The sequence below is a fragment of the Neofelis nebulosa genome, chromosome 3 (genome assembly GCF_028018385.1).
Source record: "Neofelis nebulosa isolate mNeoNeb1 chromosome 3, mNeoNeb1.pri, whole genome shotgun sequence".
Taxonomy (NCBI): Eukaryota; Metazoa; Chordata; class Mammalia; order Carnivora; family Felidae; genus Neofelis; species Neofelis nebulosa.
Window position 1 is genome coordinate 66,117,707 of NC_080784.1, and position 18,686 is coordinate 66,136,392.

At 37.6% G+C, this 18,686-nt stretch overlaps 1 protein-coding gene and 1 long non-coding RNA gene across 2 annotated transcripts in view; both read left to right on the forward strand.

Moving 5' to 3' along the window:
- The window catches only part of LOC131506906 (uncharacterized), a 55,096-nt gene that overhangs the window by 1,474 nt on the left and 34,936 nt on the right, over positions 1–18,686 (forward strand). The gene's annotated exons all lie outside the window — the stretch shown is intronic.
- Positions 10,265–12,939, forward strand: TKTL2 (transketolase like 2). Its single transcript, XM_058720970.1, has one exon. It carries the CDS (start codon positions 10,339–10,341, stop codon positions 12,214–12,216), a length of 1,878 nt encoding a protein of 625 aa, XP_058576953.1. The 5' UTR covers positions 10,265–10,338; the 3' UTR covers positions 12,217–12,939.

Sequence of the window (18,686 nt, forward strand, 5' to 3'; positions counted from 1 at the left end):
ATGAATCTAGCGACAAGGCATTTTCATATGGCTTTTAAGTGCGTGAAAGTGCATTTTGTGTGAATCTACACCATGAAGGTCACCCTTGCAATATATGCTATGGAGACAATAATCTATTGATGACTCCAGTTAATCCAAATCATTTATAGTTTATTTCTGTGCACTAACCATTTCCTATGATACAACTTATACCCTCTCTACCCCATTCCCTGAGTCCAGCCCAGTGCCAGTCAGCTTCCTGAGATCTATGTTACTGCCAATCCAATAAGCGTTCAGTTCTTACTCTGGCTCTTTCACCTGTTACTAATTGTTTATTGATCACATAATCTATACCTGATCCTACCCCTTCACTAAATTTCAAATTGTCAACAACTCAACAAACCATATATCCTGAGATTTTTTTTTTCATTTTAATTTGGGTTTTGAAAATAAAAGACTTATTTTTTTCCGTATTCAGACTCAACCTCTAAATAATACTGATTATGGGCAAGACATCACATCCAAAATATTCTGTAGCAAATGCAAAAGTGAGCTATACAAAGGCTAAAAATAACAACAATAACTGGGGCACCTGGGTGGCTCAGTTGGTTAAGCCTCCAACTTTTGATTTTCACTCAGGTCATGATGTCACAGTTCATGGGATCAAGTTCGCTGTCAGGCTCCACACTGACAGCCTGGACCCTGCTTGGAATTCTCTCTCCCTCTCTCTCTGCCCCTGCCCCACTCATGTGCTCTCTCTTCTTCTCTCTCTCAAATAGTACATAAACTTTATGAAAAAGAACAATGATGACTAACATTTGGTCATAATGTGTATATATACCACTGTGCTAAGCAGAATGAATCTCTCCATATCTTCCCTCCAATTCAATATTCCCACCACCCAATAACCACTGTAGATAGTTTAGAGGCATCTTTAGGGAAAATTTCCTGTGCTTTAACAAATATACTGAGAGATGTGTAAGTGTGTGTGTGTGTGTGTGTGTGTGTGTGTAAGGGTTAAATAATGACTACTACTAGATAGTGATACAATAAGAACACATGTATAATTTCTACAGCAACCACTAAAATAATAGAAAAAGGCCACTAACACAATAGAATCAGGATATATAACTTTGAATCGGATACAAAAAAAGTAGAGAAAATAAATGGAATGATTAAAAAATATTCAGACAATTCAAAGCAAGGAAAAAAGGGGAAAAAGAAACATTAAACCATAGGGAAAATAGAAACCAAAAATATGGTGGTCGATGTAAATCCATATAACAATAACTATGGACTAACTTCTCCCAATGAAAAAATAAATATTTCATATTGGATTTAAAACATACGACCATGTCCTGTTTTTAAGAGATATATCTAAAATATCAGGAAACAGAACAATTAAAAATCAAAAATGGAAGGACATATGCTAATTAAATACTAAAAGAATGCTAGTATAGATATATTAATGTCATACAAAATAGAAAAAAATATTATTGTAGTTAGAGGTCACTTCTTAATGATAAAAAGTTTCCATTGTAAGTTTATATTTACTTGGTACTATAGCCCCAAGTATGTAATGGAAAAACTGATAAAATTTCAAGGAGTAGTAGAAAAATGAATTGCCTTATTGGGAAATTACCTTTTTCAAATATTAATTGAACAAGATGATAAAATATTAACAATGATTTGAAAAACTTGACCACAACACAATTTGAACTAATAGATCTGTTCAGAATACTGCTTCCAGTGCTTGTAAGAACACATATGTTTTCAAACAGATATTAAATAGTTATCAAAATGATCATATATTGGGCCAAAGACAAGTGTAAACAAATTTGAAAGGACTGAAGTCCTACAGAATGTGTTCTCTAACCACCATGCAATTAAACTAGAAATTAATAAGAAGATAGCAATTCCCATACATTCAGAAATTAAGATGTATACTTCCAAATAAATTTTATGTTAAAGAAGAAATCATAATGGATATTAGAAAATATTTGGGGTATGGGGCTCTTGGAAGGCTCAGTCGGTTAAGCATCCAACTCTTGGTATCAGTTTAGGTTGTCATCTCGTGGTCGTGAGATGGAGCCCAGCATCGGGCTATAAGCTGAGAGTAGAGCCTACTCGGGATTCTCTCAACCTGTCTCTCCAATCGTCCCCTGCTTGCTCTCTCTCTCTCTCTCTCTCTCTCCCAAAATAAATAAACTTAAAAAAAAAAAAAAAAAAAAGAAAATGTTTTGGGCCGAACAATAACAAAAATACTATGTAACCAAATTTGTGAGATACATCTAAAGCAGTTATTAGCTCTTTTACTATAAGTAGTAGAGCCTCAGTAAGAATATTAGAGAAGAAAGGCTGAAAATTAATTAACTAATCCATATCAAGAGGCCAGAAAAGGAACAACAAAAGAAAATCAAGTCAGAAGCTAAAATAGAATAATGAGCAGAAATTATTAATATATATATACATAGTTGAGATCAGAAAGATCAAAATTTGTTTCCTTTTAAAGAATAATAAAATTGAGGGGCACCTGGGTGGCTCAGTTGGCTAAGCGTCCGAATTTGGCTCGGGTCATGATCTCATGGTTCGTGGGTTCGAGCCCTGCATTGGGATCTGTGCTGACAGCTCAGAGCCTGAAGCCTGCTTTGGCATCTGTGCCTCCCTCCCTCTCTGTTCCTTGCCTGTTCATGCTCTGTATCTCTCTCTCTCAAAAATAAATAAAACATTTTTAAAAAGTTAAAAAAGACTAATAAATTTGATCCATTCCTGCAGGATTACTCAAAAATAATTAGAAACGATATAATTAACCAATATCAGAATTAAAACAAGGTAACATTACTTCAGATCATGCGAGCATAAGAGGATATTATGACCAAAAATCTTAAATAAAATGGACATATTCTTAGAAAAAAGATATAACCTATCAAAATGGATGCAGAGGAATAAAAAACGTGAATAGTCCCATTATCATTTTTAAAAATGCTTACTCACATAACTTCCCACGTTAAAACTAAAGGCTCAGATGTTTTAGATTTTATAACTGTATACAAATGGGGATAGAACAGCACTTCCTTAACCTGATAAAAATGTGGATTAGTACTAGCGATAGTGGGCATCATTGTCTTATTCCTGATCTCAAGAGAAAGCTTTGTTTAACCATTTTGGAAAACCCCTTTGGCAGTAGCTAAAAAGTTGAAATGTGTACCTCCTCTAATCCAGCATTGTCATTCCCAAATGCATGTACTAGGAACTCTGGCATACATATCTCAGGATATATATACAAACTTTTCATAGCAGTATTGCTCATAATAGCCCAAACTGGAAAAAAAAAAAAACTTAATTGTTCATTAACAAAAGGACAGAAAAGTAGACAGTGGTAAATTCCATATTGCAAATGAAATGAACAAATTACAACTATGCTTAAACATGGATAAGTGTTTAATCATAGTATAAAAAATAAAGATAAAATGATGCATACAGTAAAATTCCATTTACAAAATCAAAAAACAGACAAAATGAGCTACATTCCAGTTTTCATAGATACTCTCATAAGTGGCCAGTGATGTTTCGTACCCTCAGTGGTGGTTATCTTGATGTTTGCTTTATAATTTTTCTTTACGTGTCACATTTATGTTTCATCCACATGTATGTTTGTAAGCTATACTTTCACTGTAAGAGGAGTTAAAAGACATTTTAAGCATAAATATATTACTCCATCATCTCTTGAATCCATTATTACTGTTAACAAGTCTCATGTTGGTCTAATTTTTGTTCCTTTGTGAGTGGCTTTCTTTTCTGTATGGGATCTTTTAATAATTTTTGTTGACTTTGCTCTGCAATTTCACTATAGTGTATCAAGGTATTGGTATTTCTTTGTATATCTTGGTACTCTATGGCCCTTTCAATTTCCTTTTGGGATGTGTTATCTGAATATTGATATTCTCCAGATCCTTTAGCCTTCTTTTCTATCTTCTATTTCTTTATTAATTTCTGTTGCCCCTGGGTGAGTTCCTAATTTGGTCTTTCAGTTTACTATTTTGTTCTTTGCTATAATCATCCTGCTATTTAGTCCATCTACTGACCTCTTCATTTCAACTCTTATTTTTAAAATATATCATATATAATGTATCTAACGTGTGTGTGTGTGTGTGTGTGTGTGTATAATTTTTAAAGTAATTTCTTATCCTTTTGATTTGTCACCATATTCTTCCTCAACTCTTTTGAGTATATATTGTGGTCATTTAAAAGTATTGGTTCATCCGATCCAATTACTGTGCTTAATGTGGCATGTGTTGTTCAATTTAATTTTTTTAAATTTTTTTGATGTTTACTTATTCTTTAGAGAGAGAGAGAACGAGTGGGTGAGGGGCAGAGAGAGAAGGAGACACAGAATCTGAAGCAGGCTCCAGGCTCTCAGCTGTCAGCACAGAGCCCGACACGCGGCTCGAACTCAGGAGCCTTGAGATCATGGCCTAAGCCAAAGTTGGACGCTTAACCTACTGAGCCACCCAAGCGCCCCAAATTTAATTATTTTTAAAATTCTTTTCTAGCACCTGTACTCCTCAGGTATGTCTTTTTCTTGAACCTGTGGCATCACATTTCACTGATGGAATCAGCTCTCCTATCCTGTAATGTGTATTGGGGAAGTGCTGAAAGGCATATTCTTAAATGTGTCCTTCTTGGAAAATTTGAGAACAAGGACGGTCAAATCTCAGAAGAGAGAGTTCCAGGGACAGCAGAACCTTTGCTGACAGGAGCACAGGAGGTGTGAAGGTGCGAAGGCATTGGCGTTCCTGCACCCGCTTTCATCAGCTCCTTACATTAGCTGGGCTCTGTCTTCTCTGCCAGTGCCTCACACTGTCGGGAGGCCAGTGATGTTCCACATTAGAAGGTGAAGTAAGAGAGACAGGAGCTAAAATTACAAGCTCTCCAGATCCTCCCCCAGCTGCCACAGATGTCCTCTTCACGGGCGACTGCTGTGTTCTCTGCCCGCCTCCCACCTCATCACTTGCTAGTTCCCATCCTCCGTGAGGTTTTTCACAGTTGTGATTTTACTTCCAACTGCCAATTCCTTCCTGTTTCTGCTGTTTTTCAGGGTTGATTTAGGAGTAGGCCTATGCTATTTTATGATTTAATCCTACTTATTTTTAGAAGTACTGATTATATTAGCAAAATTAGCCTTTTGTTACATATGATGTAATTTTTCTCTTGACCTGTTTGTGACAATGTTTGCTGGAGAGAAATTATAAAATGTCTTTCAAAAGGGAGTTAGTTGTTATGTAAATGGTTTAAAGATGGCCCCTGTATAAAGGGCCTTTTTGTTTTTACCTTTACAGCAGGCTGGGACCTGGTAACTCAAAAGCCTGATGGTGCCAAACTCAAATTTTAATGCATCCAATTGTATGACACATGGTTCCCGAAAGAGAGATTTTTAGCCATTTAGAGCCTCCTTGCTTTGCATACCCAAGCATCACCCAACATCTGTTAGCCACAGGTAAGATAAATCCTGGAGCTGTAAAGACCCCAAGGTACCCTGTCCTTCAGAGTTCTTGAACTTAGAGTCTTCCCACATGCTGGTGATTGACACTAGACACTCCCAGACACTCCTTTTCCAAATCCTTCCTCTAAGCCTCCTGTCCCCACCTCTGGGTAGGAATCTTAAACTCCAAAGTCTTCTGGGGTCAGAGTGGTAATGTCGCTGTAATAGAGAGTGGTGCAGTCTGGGCTATAGTTATCTGGAGATTATCTGCCCCATACAAGGGGCATATAAAATACCAGCCAGAGGCTACGAACAGGTAAGTGGAGTGAGACTTACCCTCCAGCCATAAACAACTAGCAAACTAGACAAACTATACAAACTTGCGTAGACTGGAAAACAGTCCAGAACTGTCATCCCTAAAGAAGAGAAACGAGTGAACCATATCATCTTCTTGAAGGCCCTTTCCAGACAGTGTTGCAGGGAAGGCTATCTTACACAGAGCAAGGCAATTTGTGGAGGTAAGGGAAGAGAGACTGGAGCTCCAGAGGGCTGAATTGGCTAGAATTTTGGAGGGAGTATGCTAACAAGAAGGAAAATGCCTGGAGAAAGACCTCCAGCCATCTTCAAAGGTATATCTTTGCATAAGGTAGATTTCCAAAATGCCAGGAAAGTGACAACTTGAGAGCAATAAATCAAATAGTTCCCAGAGCTCACATAAGGCTGAGATACATCTGAGTCTTGACCAACTGAGGTGGGGAGTCCATGTTGGCACTCAGGGCATTCAGTGGAGAACCCCCAGAGAGGCTAGGCTTTTGTGGGAAATAAACTAACACCAGAGTGAAGCATATTCTGTATCGATCTGCCTTAACAAACTTAAAATTCTTAAGATTACCAGGCTTCCTGATAGAACAAACTCCAACACTCTTTGAAAGACGTTAACAAAGTAAAATCTAGCCCTGCAAAATAATGTCCACCATTTAAAAATAATGAATTGTTAGCTATTTCAAAAAGCAGAACAGAAAAAAAAAATCAGTCACAAAAACAGATTAAAAAGACAGCGATAATAGACTTAGCAGAGAAGCTCTTTATTTTTCCCCTTAACTTTACTGAGATATAATTGACAAAATTGTATAAGTTTAAGGTATACAATGTAATAATTTAATACGCGGTATATAATGTGAAATGATTACCCCAGTAAGGTTAGGATTTACTTTCCTAACTATGTTATTGCCTTCTCCCTCCTCCCCCAAATAAGAACTCTATACACTATGGGAAAAGCATCATAGGCAAAAATACCACCAACCATTATTTTCAAAAGAATAATTCAAGCAGGGAGAGCACCAAGAATCTTATTGCCTTAACACAAGTAACTTTTCCTCACTTGCTCTGGTAGTCAGCCTCTAAACTAACCAGATTCAAACAATGGAAGAAAAAAGATGAAGTCAGCATGTGTGCCTTTCTTTTATATAATTCCATTTTGACAAAATTCAACAGTTCAGATAAGATATCAGTGAAACATCAATGTTTCTAACCTCTAAATAATAAATAACTCACTCTCAACGCAACAAGAATGTGTATTTTCACAAATCACTGTGGAGCTCCGAAGTAATCACTATATTTGTTTTATTTTCTCTACCGCAGGCTGGTAGAAATTCTACTTACCAGTTCCTGCTATTTTAACTTTCCCTCCATAGCTATTTGTATGAGTGATCCTCCTAGGCTTTCTCTTCATTTGAAGTGCACACTACAACAAATATTTTTCCATACCATGAGAAAAGAGTCATAGCAGAAAATTTAAACAAATGTAAAATGATACATTTTATTTACGTTTAACATACTTGGAATCAGGGGTCAAAACCTGCAGCCTGAAGATACATTTTTTCGGTTTCCGTGGTTTTTTTGTCCAACAAAACGTTCACAATTTTTTTTTCAAATTTCAGTGCCTTCAGGTGGGCTTATATTCCCCAGTTTGTCATAAACCACTCCAATCTTCTTACTTTATATCCAACATTCATGTACTATTCACGGTACCTCCTGGCCCATGAGGCACTTGGGTTTGCCAAGCTCTACTTTGTGTGAATAAGCCAAAATTAATAAATAATTTCTTCCTATTTCAGAAGACTTTTGACTGTCTTCCAAAATGACCTCTAAAATGAGTGATGGAATTTTTCCAAGACAACTGAATTTTTAACATGTTGGCTTAAAATTTTTTGGCAGAACTTTTGTCAGTAATAGCCGCTTCTAAATGGAGAAAAGAGAATGTGGTATCATTGCTTTGCTTTATTTGACTAAATTGTGTTCACAGCCACATTGGGTGATTTTGCATAATCAAATTGTTCATACTTTCTACTTATATTGCTATTTTCAGTTGTATATTTTAAAATATATTTTGAAAGATTATAATGCTTAAAGAAAATATTAATTTATATATAACTTTCCAGACTTCCTTTTAAAAAAATCTCACAATCCTTTAAAACATTTTACAGATAATTTATAAAATATTATTTTCTATGTTGTATAAAAATCCACACAACCTCACTGAATAACAAGGGGAAATTCACCATCTACGGTATTAAATCTCCAAAACCACATTCTTTTCTTAACAAAACTGACCTATACTAATGTTAATAACTTTCTATTTAATACTTTGAGAAATAGTTGTGCAATATTGTTAAATGAATGGAAACATTGAGGAACTTGAAAAAAAAATGTTGAGTAGTTCCTAAATCTCTCATGTTTTCTTTGTGTGAGCGCTGCCTCGTAGACCATTTTTATGTTATGTTGTTTACCAATTCTTTGGATTTATTAGAGCTCTCCTCAACCAAAATAATGGTGAGCTACCGTTGTTTGTATTAATTGCTTTCCTGTCTGACCTTAGCAGTGTGCTGTTATGATGCTGTGAAAACTTTTTGTCTCTAATTCCCATATTGCTCTCAGCCCTAATCAAAGCTGTTTTTATTTTCTCTTCCTTTATTTGTCTAAAAAAGATAAACAAACACTAATTTGCAAAGAGCATGGGGAGTGATGAATCCAAGATGACCTTAAGGACTTTTCCAACTCCAGCATTCCTTCAGCAGATCTTAAGATCTAGTTAATGTCATACTATATGGTTTACTCTAATATGTATCCTTAAAATTTTTAAATGATAGAATTAGTTCAAATGGCAAATAATATTTAAAGTGTTTATCTGAGAAGGGCGCCTGGGTGGCTCAGTCCGTTAGCATCCGACTTCAATTCAGATGATGGTCTCACGGTTTGTGAGTTCAAGTCCCTTGTAGGGCACTGTGCTGACATCTCAGAGCCTGGAGGCTGCTTTGGAGTCTGTATCTCCCTCTCTCTGCCCCTCCCCTGCTCGTGCTCTCTGTCTCTCTCAAAATAAACATTTAAAAACAAAAATAAATAAATAAATAAATAAATAAATAAATAAATAAATAAAATGTTTAGCTGAGATATAATGTAAGAGATATATGAAGAGTAGCAAGACTGCCCTGAATTAGTTGTTTACAACCTAGTTGAGTATTGAAATGATCTGGGGAGCTTTTAAGATTACTGATATCTCTACCTATCACCCAGAAATTCTGACTTAATTTGTTTGAAATGCAGCCTGGACATGAGATTTTTAAAAAACTCTCCAGATGATTCTAAACTAAAACCAATATTAAGAACCACTAGTGTTAAAGTCTATTTGCAGTTTATCTGTTCTTAACTAAGACTAAACATTAGCATCAACAGGTGCATTTAAAAATATACAGCTTCCCAGACTCTATTCCCACACATTCAAATTACTCAATTTGGGATGGAACCAGGGCATTGTTTTGTTGTTGTTGTTCCCTATGTCATGATTTTGATATGGAGTCAATGCTAAATACTATTGCTCAAGAATCAAGATAGTTACCATGGCAGCATGAAAAGGGATATTATGTCGTATTTTTGTTTTTCTGATGACACACAATGACCCTCACCTGCTAGAAGAGCTCTGTGTCACAAATTTAGTTTTATAACCAATGTAAGCAAATTAGTTTTATATTAAAAATTACTCAAAGTGGGGCGCCTGGGTAGCTCAGTCAGTTAAGCCAGGGACTGACTTCCTCTCAGGTCGTGATTTCACCATGTGTGAGTTCAAGGACCCCATCGCGCTCCACGCTAACAGTGGGGAGGATTCTCTCTCTCCCTTTCTGTTCTTCCACTGTTTGTGCTATCTTTCAAAATAAATAAATAAACTTAAAAAACAATTACTCATGGTAATGGTTATAGCATTTTAGGGTATACTGGGAAAATTGCGGTACTAGATACTCTGCCACTGAGTGGTTTTAAATTTGTTCTTCCTGCAACTTTTGTCCAAATAAGTCATTGTACTTCTCTGAGTCAGAGACAGAATTTTCAGTTGTTCTGAGAAAGTCTTTGTTGGCATAGTGTTACCATATTGGCTATATTGAAAGCGACTTTGGGTCATTTCTATTAATACCCTGCTGTGAAGCAGTGGACAAATCTTGGATATACGCAGAATGCATTAAAAGAAAAGCACAGCCTCATAAATTTCTCCATATAACACATAGAAATGAGAATGATCCCTTTTGAATTTATAACAGGAGGAAAGGTATAAATAAATTTAATTATTTTTAATAATGTTGAACATTAAGTGACACAATTAATATAAAAATACATTCCATTGAGCGTAGAAGGACACGGCCGTGCGCGGAAGAAGAAAGGTGCACAGCGACCCTGAGTCTCGCGACAAAGCCTCTCCTCCCGCGGCTCTTGCCGTTGGCGGAGCTCACTTCCTGGAGTAGGTGGGGCCAGGGGCGGAGGTCACGTGACATAACGGTGAGGGGTGCTCAGGCAGCGTTTGCCCTGAGCCGACCGGTGAGCTTACCATCATGGCCAACGACTGCAAGCCTGATGGGAACACCGTGCAGGTGCTGCGGGACGTGGCCAACCGCCTGCGAATCCATTCCATCAGGGCCACATGTGCCTCCGGCTCCGGCCACCCCACTTCATGTTGCAGTGCAGCCGAGATCATGTCCGTGCTCTTCTTCCACACCATGAGGTATAAACAGACAGACCCAGGACATCCCGACAACGACCGATTCATCCTCTCGAAGGGCCATGCTGCTCCAATCCTCTATGCCGCTTGGGCAGAGGTGGGCAACATCAGCGAATCTGACTTGCTGAACTTGAGGAAAATTCACAGTGACTTGGAGGGACATCCCACCCCAAGAGTGCTGTTTGTTGATGTGGCAACAGGATCACTTGGGCAAGGATTAGGTGCCGCGTGTGGAATGGCTTATACTGGCAAGTACTTCGACAAGGCCAGCTACCGGGTGTTCTGCCTCATAGGGGATGGCGAATCTTCAGAAGGCTCTGTCTGGGAGGCTTTGGCCTTTGCTTCTCACTACAATTTAGACAATCTCGTGGCAGTCTTCGACGTGAACCGCTTAGGACAAAGTGGAGCCACGCCTCTTGAGCACTGCACAGACATCTATCAGAATCGCTGTGAAGTCTTTGGGTGGAATACTTACCTAGTGGATGGCCATGATGTGGAGGCATTATGCCAAGCATTTTGGCAAGCGGCTCAAGTGAAGAACAAGCCCACTGCCATAGTTGCAAAGACCTTCAAGGGCCGGGGTATTCCAGATATTGAGGATGCAGAAAATTGGCATGGAAAGCCGATGCCAAAAGAAAGAGTAGATGCAATCATCAAATTAATTGAGGGTCAGATACAGACCAACAGGAATCTCATAGCAAAACCTCCCATTGAAGACTCACCTCAAATCAGCATCAGCAATATAAAAATGACCTGTCTGCCTGAATATATAGTTGGTGACACGATAGCTACTAGGAAAGCATGTGGTTTGGCTTTGGCAAAACTGGGCCATGCAAATGAAAGAGTTATTGTCCTGGATGGTGACACAAAAAACGCCACCTTTTCTGAGATATTCAATAAAGAGCACCCTGAGCATTTTATTGAGTGTTTTATTGCTGAGCAAAACATGGTGAGTGTGGCACTAGGTTGTGCCACACGTGGTCGAACCATTGCTTTTGTTAGTACCTTTGCTGCCTTTTTGGCCAGAGCATTCGATCAGATAAGGATGGGAGCCATATCTCAAACCAATATCAATCTTATTGGTTCCCACTGTGGGGTATCCATTGGTGACGATGGACCCTCCCAGGTGGCCCTGGAGGATCTAGCCATGTTCCGAAGTATTCCCAACTGTACCGTTTTCTATCCAAGTGATGCCGTCTCAACAGAGTATGCTGTTTATCTGGCTGCCAATACCAAAGGAATGTGCTTCATTCGGACCAGCCAACCAGAAACTGCAGTTATTTATACCCCACAAGAAAATTTTGAGATTGGGCAGGCCAAGGTCATCCGCCAGAGTGTCAATGACAAAGTCACAGTTATTGGAGCTGGAGTTACTCTGCATGAAGCCTTAGCAGCTGCTGACAGTCTTTCTCAACAAGGTATTTCTATCCGTGTCATTGACCCATTTACCATTAAACCCTTGGATGCTGCCAACATCATCTCCAATGCAAGAGCTACAGGTGGCCGGGTTATCACAGTGGAGGATCACTACCGGGAAGGTGGCATTGGAGAAGCTGTATGTGCAGCTGTCTCTAGAGAGCCTGACATCCTTGTTCATCAGCTAGCAGTGTCAGAAGTGCCTCAAAGTGGAAAACCTGGTGAATTGCTGGATAAGTTTGGTATCAGTGCCAGACACATCATAGCGGCTGTGAAAAATACTTTAATGAACTAAAATAGCTCATTTCTTAGAGTTAGTCTGTTGGCTGGTTTTGCTTTGATCTTAAAACACTGGCATCTTTATATTACATTCATGATTGTTGATACTAAACCGTCATTTATATCGATGTCATTGTGGTTTTTTTAAGAGAGAGACATTAAACTGTCACCGTGTATACTGATGTCGCTCTCATTTTTTAATCATTAAAGTAGCTTATAACATTTTGGGTAACAGGAGTAGCAAACAAAACAACCACTTCAAACAAAGTTTTCTGGAAGACTACAAATAACTGCACTGAGAATCAACATAGAGGTAACAGTTTCGCAAATGTATGTAATTTCCTTGTAAGTAAAAAAAAAAAAAAAAAGAATTTAATTGTACACTTCAATAGTCCAGGTTCTGAGGCAAGTTCCAGCTTTCATGGAATGCTATTGTACCTGCAGCTTCCTGGATAATGTTTGACTGCAATTGCCTTAAAATTTCCCCTGATGTCTGCCTCATCTCTCCTCTACCATTTAGAAGCTGTTGAGCAGCACTAAACGTGTATATGATGTACTGGATGGCATGTGGTGACTGTTCCATAAAGAGATGGAAGCATAACTAGTTTTCGTTTGTGTCCTACACTGTTCTGTGAGGTTTTAGAAATGTTTCCTTTTGTCAGTGACCAAACCAGATTGCTAACTTGATTATACTCATGTAAGGATACTGACATCAATGTAATAAAGCATTGAAAAACCATCAGCTTTATTTAGTTTGTGCCATGCATGTATGATTTGGCTTCTCCTTGATATTTTGTTTAAATCAGAAGCAGAAAGAGGCGTGTCCCCCACGGAAATCCTGGAAAAAGGTCCAAGCTCTAGGTAAATCACTAGAGAATAATGTGTGGGCAGAAAAACATCTCTGAAGCAGGCTCCTTACTTTTAGCTCTGAAAACATAAATTATTTGGCTGGAATATAAGGAAAAAGTGCCAATTGGATAAACTGAAGGGAAACCTGAGGTCCAAAACTAAATGTAAAATTACTCTGGTATATCAGATTAATTCTGTATTTTTATTGCTTTCATTAAGTGCCCTTATTAAGTTCCTTGGAGGCATCACCAATTTGTGTCAGGAATTGTTCTAGAAGGTATGGTAGAGATAAAAAAAAAATACTAACCTAGGAAGCAGAGAGATCTGGGGCTGCTCATTGTACTAGTGCCTTTTTTCTTGGATCGTGTTCTAGTTTCTTCTTTTGAAAATTGATCATGATAATTACTCTTTTATTTCATAAGATTTAAAAATTACTTTGTAAAAATAAAGAGTTGCTATAGGACCACTGTGGAAATTTAGAAACTACAAATAAGGAAAAAAAAAATTCCCTCACTTATCACCAAAACCCAAATCCATTTCATTGCACTTCTCACCTGGGATCTATAACTGAATCTTCCATATAGTCATTCCCATATAGTAACATCAATCAAATATTACATATATCTATGAGTGGGGTACTGAATAATAGTCTCCATCCCTAATTTTTTCAGAGTTTAGGGATAACACTGATGCAGACACAGAACAAAATAAATGGCTAATGCAAAATTACTTGTTATAATTTGCACATACTGGGAAGGAGCTTCAGCTTTTAGGGCTTAAACATAACTGCGGGATGAAATATGATCTGTTTCCAACCCTACATGCATAAACACACCTTTTAAAATGACAATAGATCAGGGTTTTTTGTGGGTTTTTGCTTTTTTTTGTTTTGTTTTGTTTTGTTTTGTTTTATAATGACTAATGGGATCTTTGAGACTACCAGAAATATTTTTTTTATAGGAAGGCAGGGAAACCTTTATGAATCGTTCCTGCAAATGTTCTGTCCCACAAGGCATCAATTAGTGGCCATCCGCTCTAGAGAGAATATATAGGAGATGAAACTTCTTATTTCATGTCTACAATTTTTCAGGTAAAATGAAATCAAATCCAGTTTTGTTACCTTGAATGTGTTCCAGCCTTGAATCTGTCCCGAGATCTTCTTTTTCTTAAGATTTTATTTTTTAAGTAATCTCGATACCCAATGTGAGGCTTGAACTCACAACCCCAAGATCAAGAGTCACATGCTCTTCCAACTCAGCCAGCCAGGTGGCCCTATCCTGAGGTCTTTTGAGTCTCCATGGAAATCTTAGTAGAGAATAGTCCTAACTGATGCTAACCCTTGACGACTGCTAACGCTTGTGAAGATGCAGTTTTGATTTTGATCAACACCATGATCATTGGCTTACCTCTGGTCTGCTATTTGTTGATTCGCCTAGAAAAAGGTCTTTTAGATTTTTAAGAGAGCCAACTGCCATTCCAGGGACAGCTAGGACTGCCAACAGCTGCCTTGCTTATGGTTGTGCTAGAGAAGGCCTGCCGGCAGTCCTTCTTACAGATAGTAAAAGAAGAAATCAGAAGGTTAAATTTTTAAATACAGCAATGGCTCTTAAGCACCTAGGAGTTTGAGGGTTCCTTTTGGGGAAAGAATAGTTTTCTAAAGAAAAAGTAAAAGGATCGATGTTTCTGATTTTTAAGTCATAATAATATGGGGTACTGGCAGATATTTAGTTATCCATGTTTACTGAACTGTACAGGAATTACTACATTCTACAGGGTGCAATCAGAGAGGGTCTGGTTTTGGGGGGTTGAGAAGTATTGGTGGCTATTACTATTGTGATACATAAAGGAGGTCCTGAAATATTACTGTGATGGGGGAAGATGTTTAAATAAGTGAAAATGACTGAAAGTGTTATGAAATTAGTTAGAGACAGCATGAAAAGTGCTTACTTATAATGGAAAGAGACAAGGGGTGTTTCAAAAAATACAGATGAAAGGCACATGGGTGGCTCAGTCAGTGAAGCATCAGACTCTTGATTTCGACTCAGGTCGTGACCTCAAAATTGTGGGTTTGAGCCCCACGTCAGGGTCCACACTGACAGTGTGCAGCCTGCTTGGGATCCTCTCTCTCCCTCACTCTCTGCCCTTTCCCTCTTTGGGCACACACCCACTCTCTCTCTCAAAATAAGTAAATAAATAAAAAGCATATAGACAACAGTTAATGAAAAAATAAAACCATTTTATGATTATATACATAAGAGTTGAGTCACCTTAATCAAACCAGTTATAAAAAGAAACATAATTCTTAATATTTTTATATAACATAAATTTAATATAATATTTAAATATGTTTATATCACGCACATTGAATGAAAAGGATTTATGATTAAATTAAAAAAAATTTATTTTTGTTTCCCTCTATCCCTTTTAAAAGTGTTCAGTGTGGGTAAATTCACTGTGACTCACTGAATGGAAAGTTGGACAGATCCCATGACATCCCTGTCCACATTTAGGTATCATCATTTTAAATCATAAAAATCCAATCAGGATTCAGTGATTAAAATATATCATATATATATATATGTGTGTGTGTGTGTGTGTGTGTGTGTGTGTGTGTATGCTTATTAAGCAATGCTTCCATTTTCTTTTGCTTCATTTCACCCAAACAAAGGGCCATAGTTAGCAGCTGCTCACTCTCAGTGAAAGGCGGGTTATTGTCTTTGCTTGGTTTCCTTTCCCCTGTTCCTTCTCCCAGCCTCGTCAACTGCTAGCTAGAGTTTTAGGCCAGAAAAGAGGTAAGAGGAGAAGTGGCTCTTACTTGGCTGGAAGGTTGTGTTTGCAGAGTTTGGAAAGTGGTTAAGGCTGACGATGCAGCTTTGTACATGTGCCTTTATTTCACGTATGCAAGTATTCTGAAATTTAGACAACCTTATCTCTATGTCATAAGTTGGAATAAATGCAAGCCGTTAAACCAAAATCCAACAAATACACATTTATTTACAAGAAGGCAAAAAAAAAAAAAAAAAAACAGTCACACAGTGTGTTGTTGTAAGCCCTCTATTGTAAGGCAGTGTTACAAGCCCACTGGATAAATGTTTGCTCCAAGTTGGGCATGAGTAAGAGTGAAGTTCTAAATATTTAACAGCCAGCATAGTCTGGGCACCTACTGCTAAGAATGAATGTTGAACTAATCAGAAGATACCCTGCCAGAAGGACTATACTGTAAAGTGTACTGATGATCAGCTCTGGAACCAATTATATTCCAAAAGGAGAAATAGCAATCATTTAGTTGGATCAGGAGTACCCTGCGAAGTGAAAGACACAGAGCTCTAGATGTGGAGTGTTGCTCCTCCGAAAGATAGATGGCTGACTTTTCCAGATCCTTATATCTCATACCTTCAAAGGGAGAGCAATATGCATAAAATTTATGGTCAAGCCCATTATCTTAAATACAATGTATTTCACCAATGAAAAGTTATTTGAATAACCATATGTTATTAACAAATGGATTGTGGTATGGATTATGCATTAGTGTACTTCAAAAGCAAACTAAGCATCCCATACATGTAGGTGAAAATAAGTGGACACACACACATATGGACATATACACTCACATGTGTATGTACGTCACACTATTTATACTAACGTGTTCAAAAGAAAATTATTCCATGAATGATAAATTCTACTATATTCTTATCTCACAGATGAGAAAGCTAAAGTGGAGAGAGCTTATGTGTGCATAACTTGCCCAACGTAACATAGCTAGTATGTCGTGGAGCCTGATTTTATTTTTTTTAATTTTTTTTTAGTGTTTATTTATTTTTGAGAGAGAGAGAGAAAGAGCATGCGTGGGGGAGGGGCAGAGAGAGAGGGAGACAGAGAATCCGAAGCAGGCTCCAGGCTCTGACCTATCAGCACAGAACCCGACTTGAGGCTTGAAATCACGAACCATGAGATCATGACCTGAGCTGAAGTCAGATGCTTAACCAACTGAGCCACCCAGGCGCCCCAAGCCTGATTTTAAAGTTATGTGTTTCATATGATTCTCGCAGTAATCTTGAAATATGTATTTTATTATTATCCCCATTTTCTCAGATGAGGAAACTTACTCTCCAGAAAGAGAATGTCACTTGTTTTGTTTCTAAAACTGGTTCCTAAATTCCATTATACCTGTCTCATTTCTTTTTTATTTCCCCTCCTGAATTATGTTTCTGATTTAAATAGATTTTTTATTCAGTATAAACAGAGATTTTGTAAAAATAAAACACAACAAATAGCTATAGTGTGGTACCTGAGCTTTCTCGTCAGTTCAGGAGACAGGGTCATCTGTACATCGAAGAAACACTTATGGGAACCTCCCTCGGTACCCAGATGCTGCTAAGCTGATGTCTTGTCTTTTTGTCTCTTGGCCTTACAGATATCTGACTCTTTAGGACTGTATCTACTGCTCTATTCTTATGGTAGCATTGAAGTGTTAAAGCTCCATTTATACACAAAAGGTTTGACAGCAGAATAGAAAAGTTACCCTTGGCCCAAGTTAGTCATCCTCTGAAAACTACTGAGTATATAGTAATCTATTCCCAAAACCCTAAAAAGTATACTTTCATTTCAAATTTTCACCTGCACTAAATACCACTCCCTGAACTATTCTGATAGCATCTACTCTTTAGGTAAGAGATTGAGACCAAATAAATAATAGACATTAATTACATTAAGAGCCACCTAACTCAACCAGCTGTACAAGTCATTTGAAAATAGGGGCATTTGGTTAATTGGTAGTTTCACTCTCTCTAGACAATGCAAGGATGTTAGAATACTTTAGCTTCTGTTTACACCAACCCACTCACACATAAATGGTATTGTTTTCATATACAGTAAAACCTTGGATTAGGTGCATAATTCATTCCAGAAACATGCTTGTAATCCAAAGCACTTGTGTGTCAAAGTGAATTTCCCCATAAGAAATAATGGAAACTCAGATGATTCATTCCACAACCCAAAAAGATTCATATAAAAATGATTACAATACTGTAATTTAATACAAAATAATACAGAAAATATAAAATATAAAGAAAAATAAACAAATTAACCTGCACTTACCTTTGAAAACCTTTGTGGCTGGTGTGAGGCAGCCAAGAGGAGGAGGAGGGTTATTGTGTAGGAGGACTTTTGCTATCACTAATCACTGCTATCTACCAGCTCAATGGAATCTTTGTCTTTTCATGGAACTCTAACAAGGAACCTTTCCAATGACACTTGCTTTTGCCTCCTTTTGAGAATTTCACGGAAATGTAACATTGCATTGATGATCACCCACAATCCTGCAGGGTGAGAGGGAAAAAGAACAACCATTGGCTCAGTTGTAATCATGGGACGTTCAGCAACATGTACTACTTGTATTGCAAAACATTGCTCATTTATCAAATTCAAATTTATTAAAAATGTTTGCTCATCTTGAGGTATACTCATACAACAAGTTATTTGCAACCCAAGGTTTTAAGGTACTTTAAATCCTTCCATATACATTTTTATTTAAAAAATTAACAAACTGTTTTGATGTATAGTATCCAATCAAAAAAGTGCACAAATCATAGGTGCACAGTTCAGTGAATTTCCACAAAGTGGAAACATTCTTCTAGC

What these genes read in the sequence shown, in the direction of transcription:
- TKTL2 (XM_058720970.1), top strand. Translation starts at nt 10,339, where the DNA reads ATGGCCAACGACTGCAAGCCTGATGGGAACACCGTGCAGGTGCTGCGG.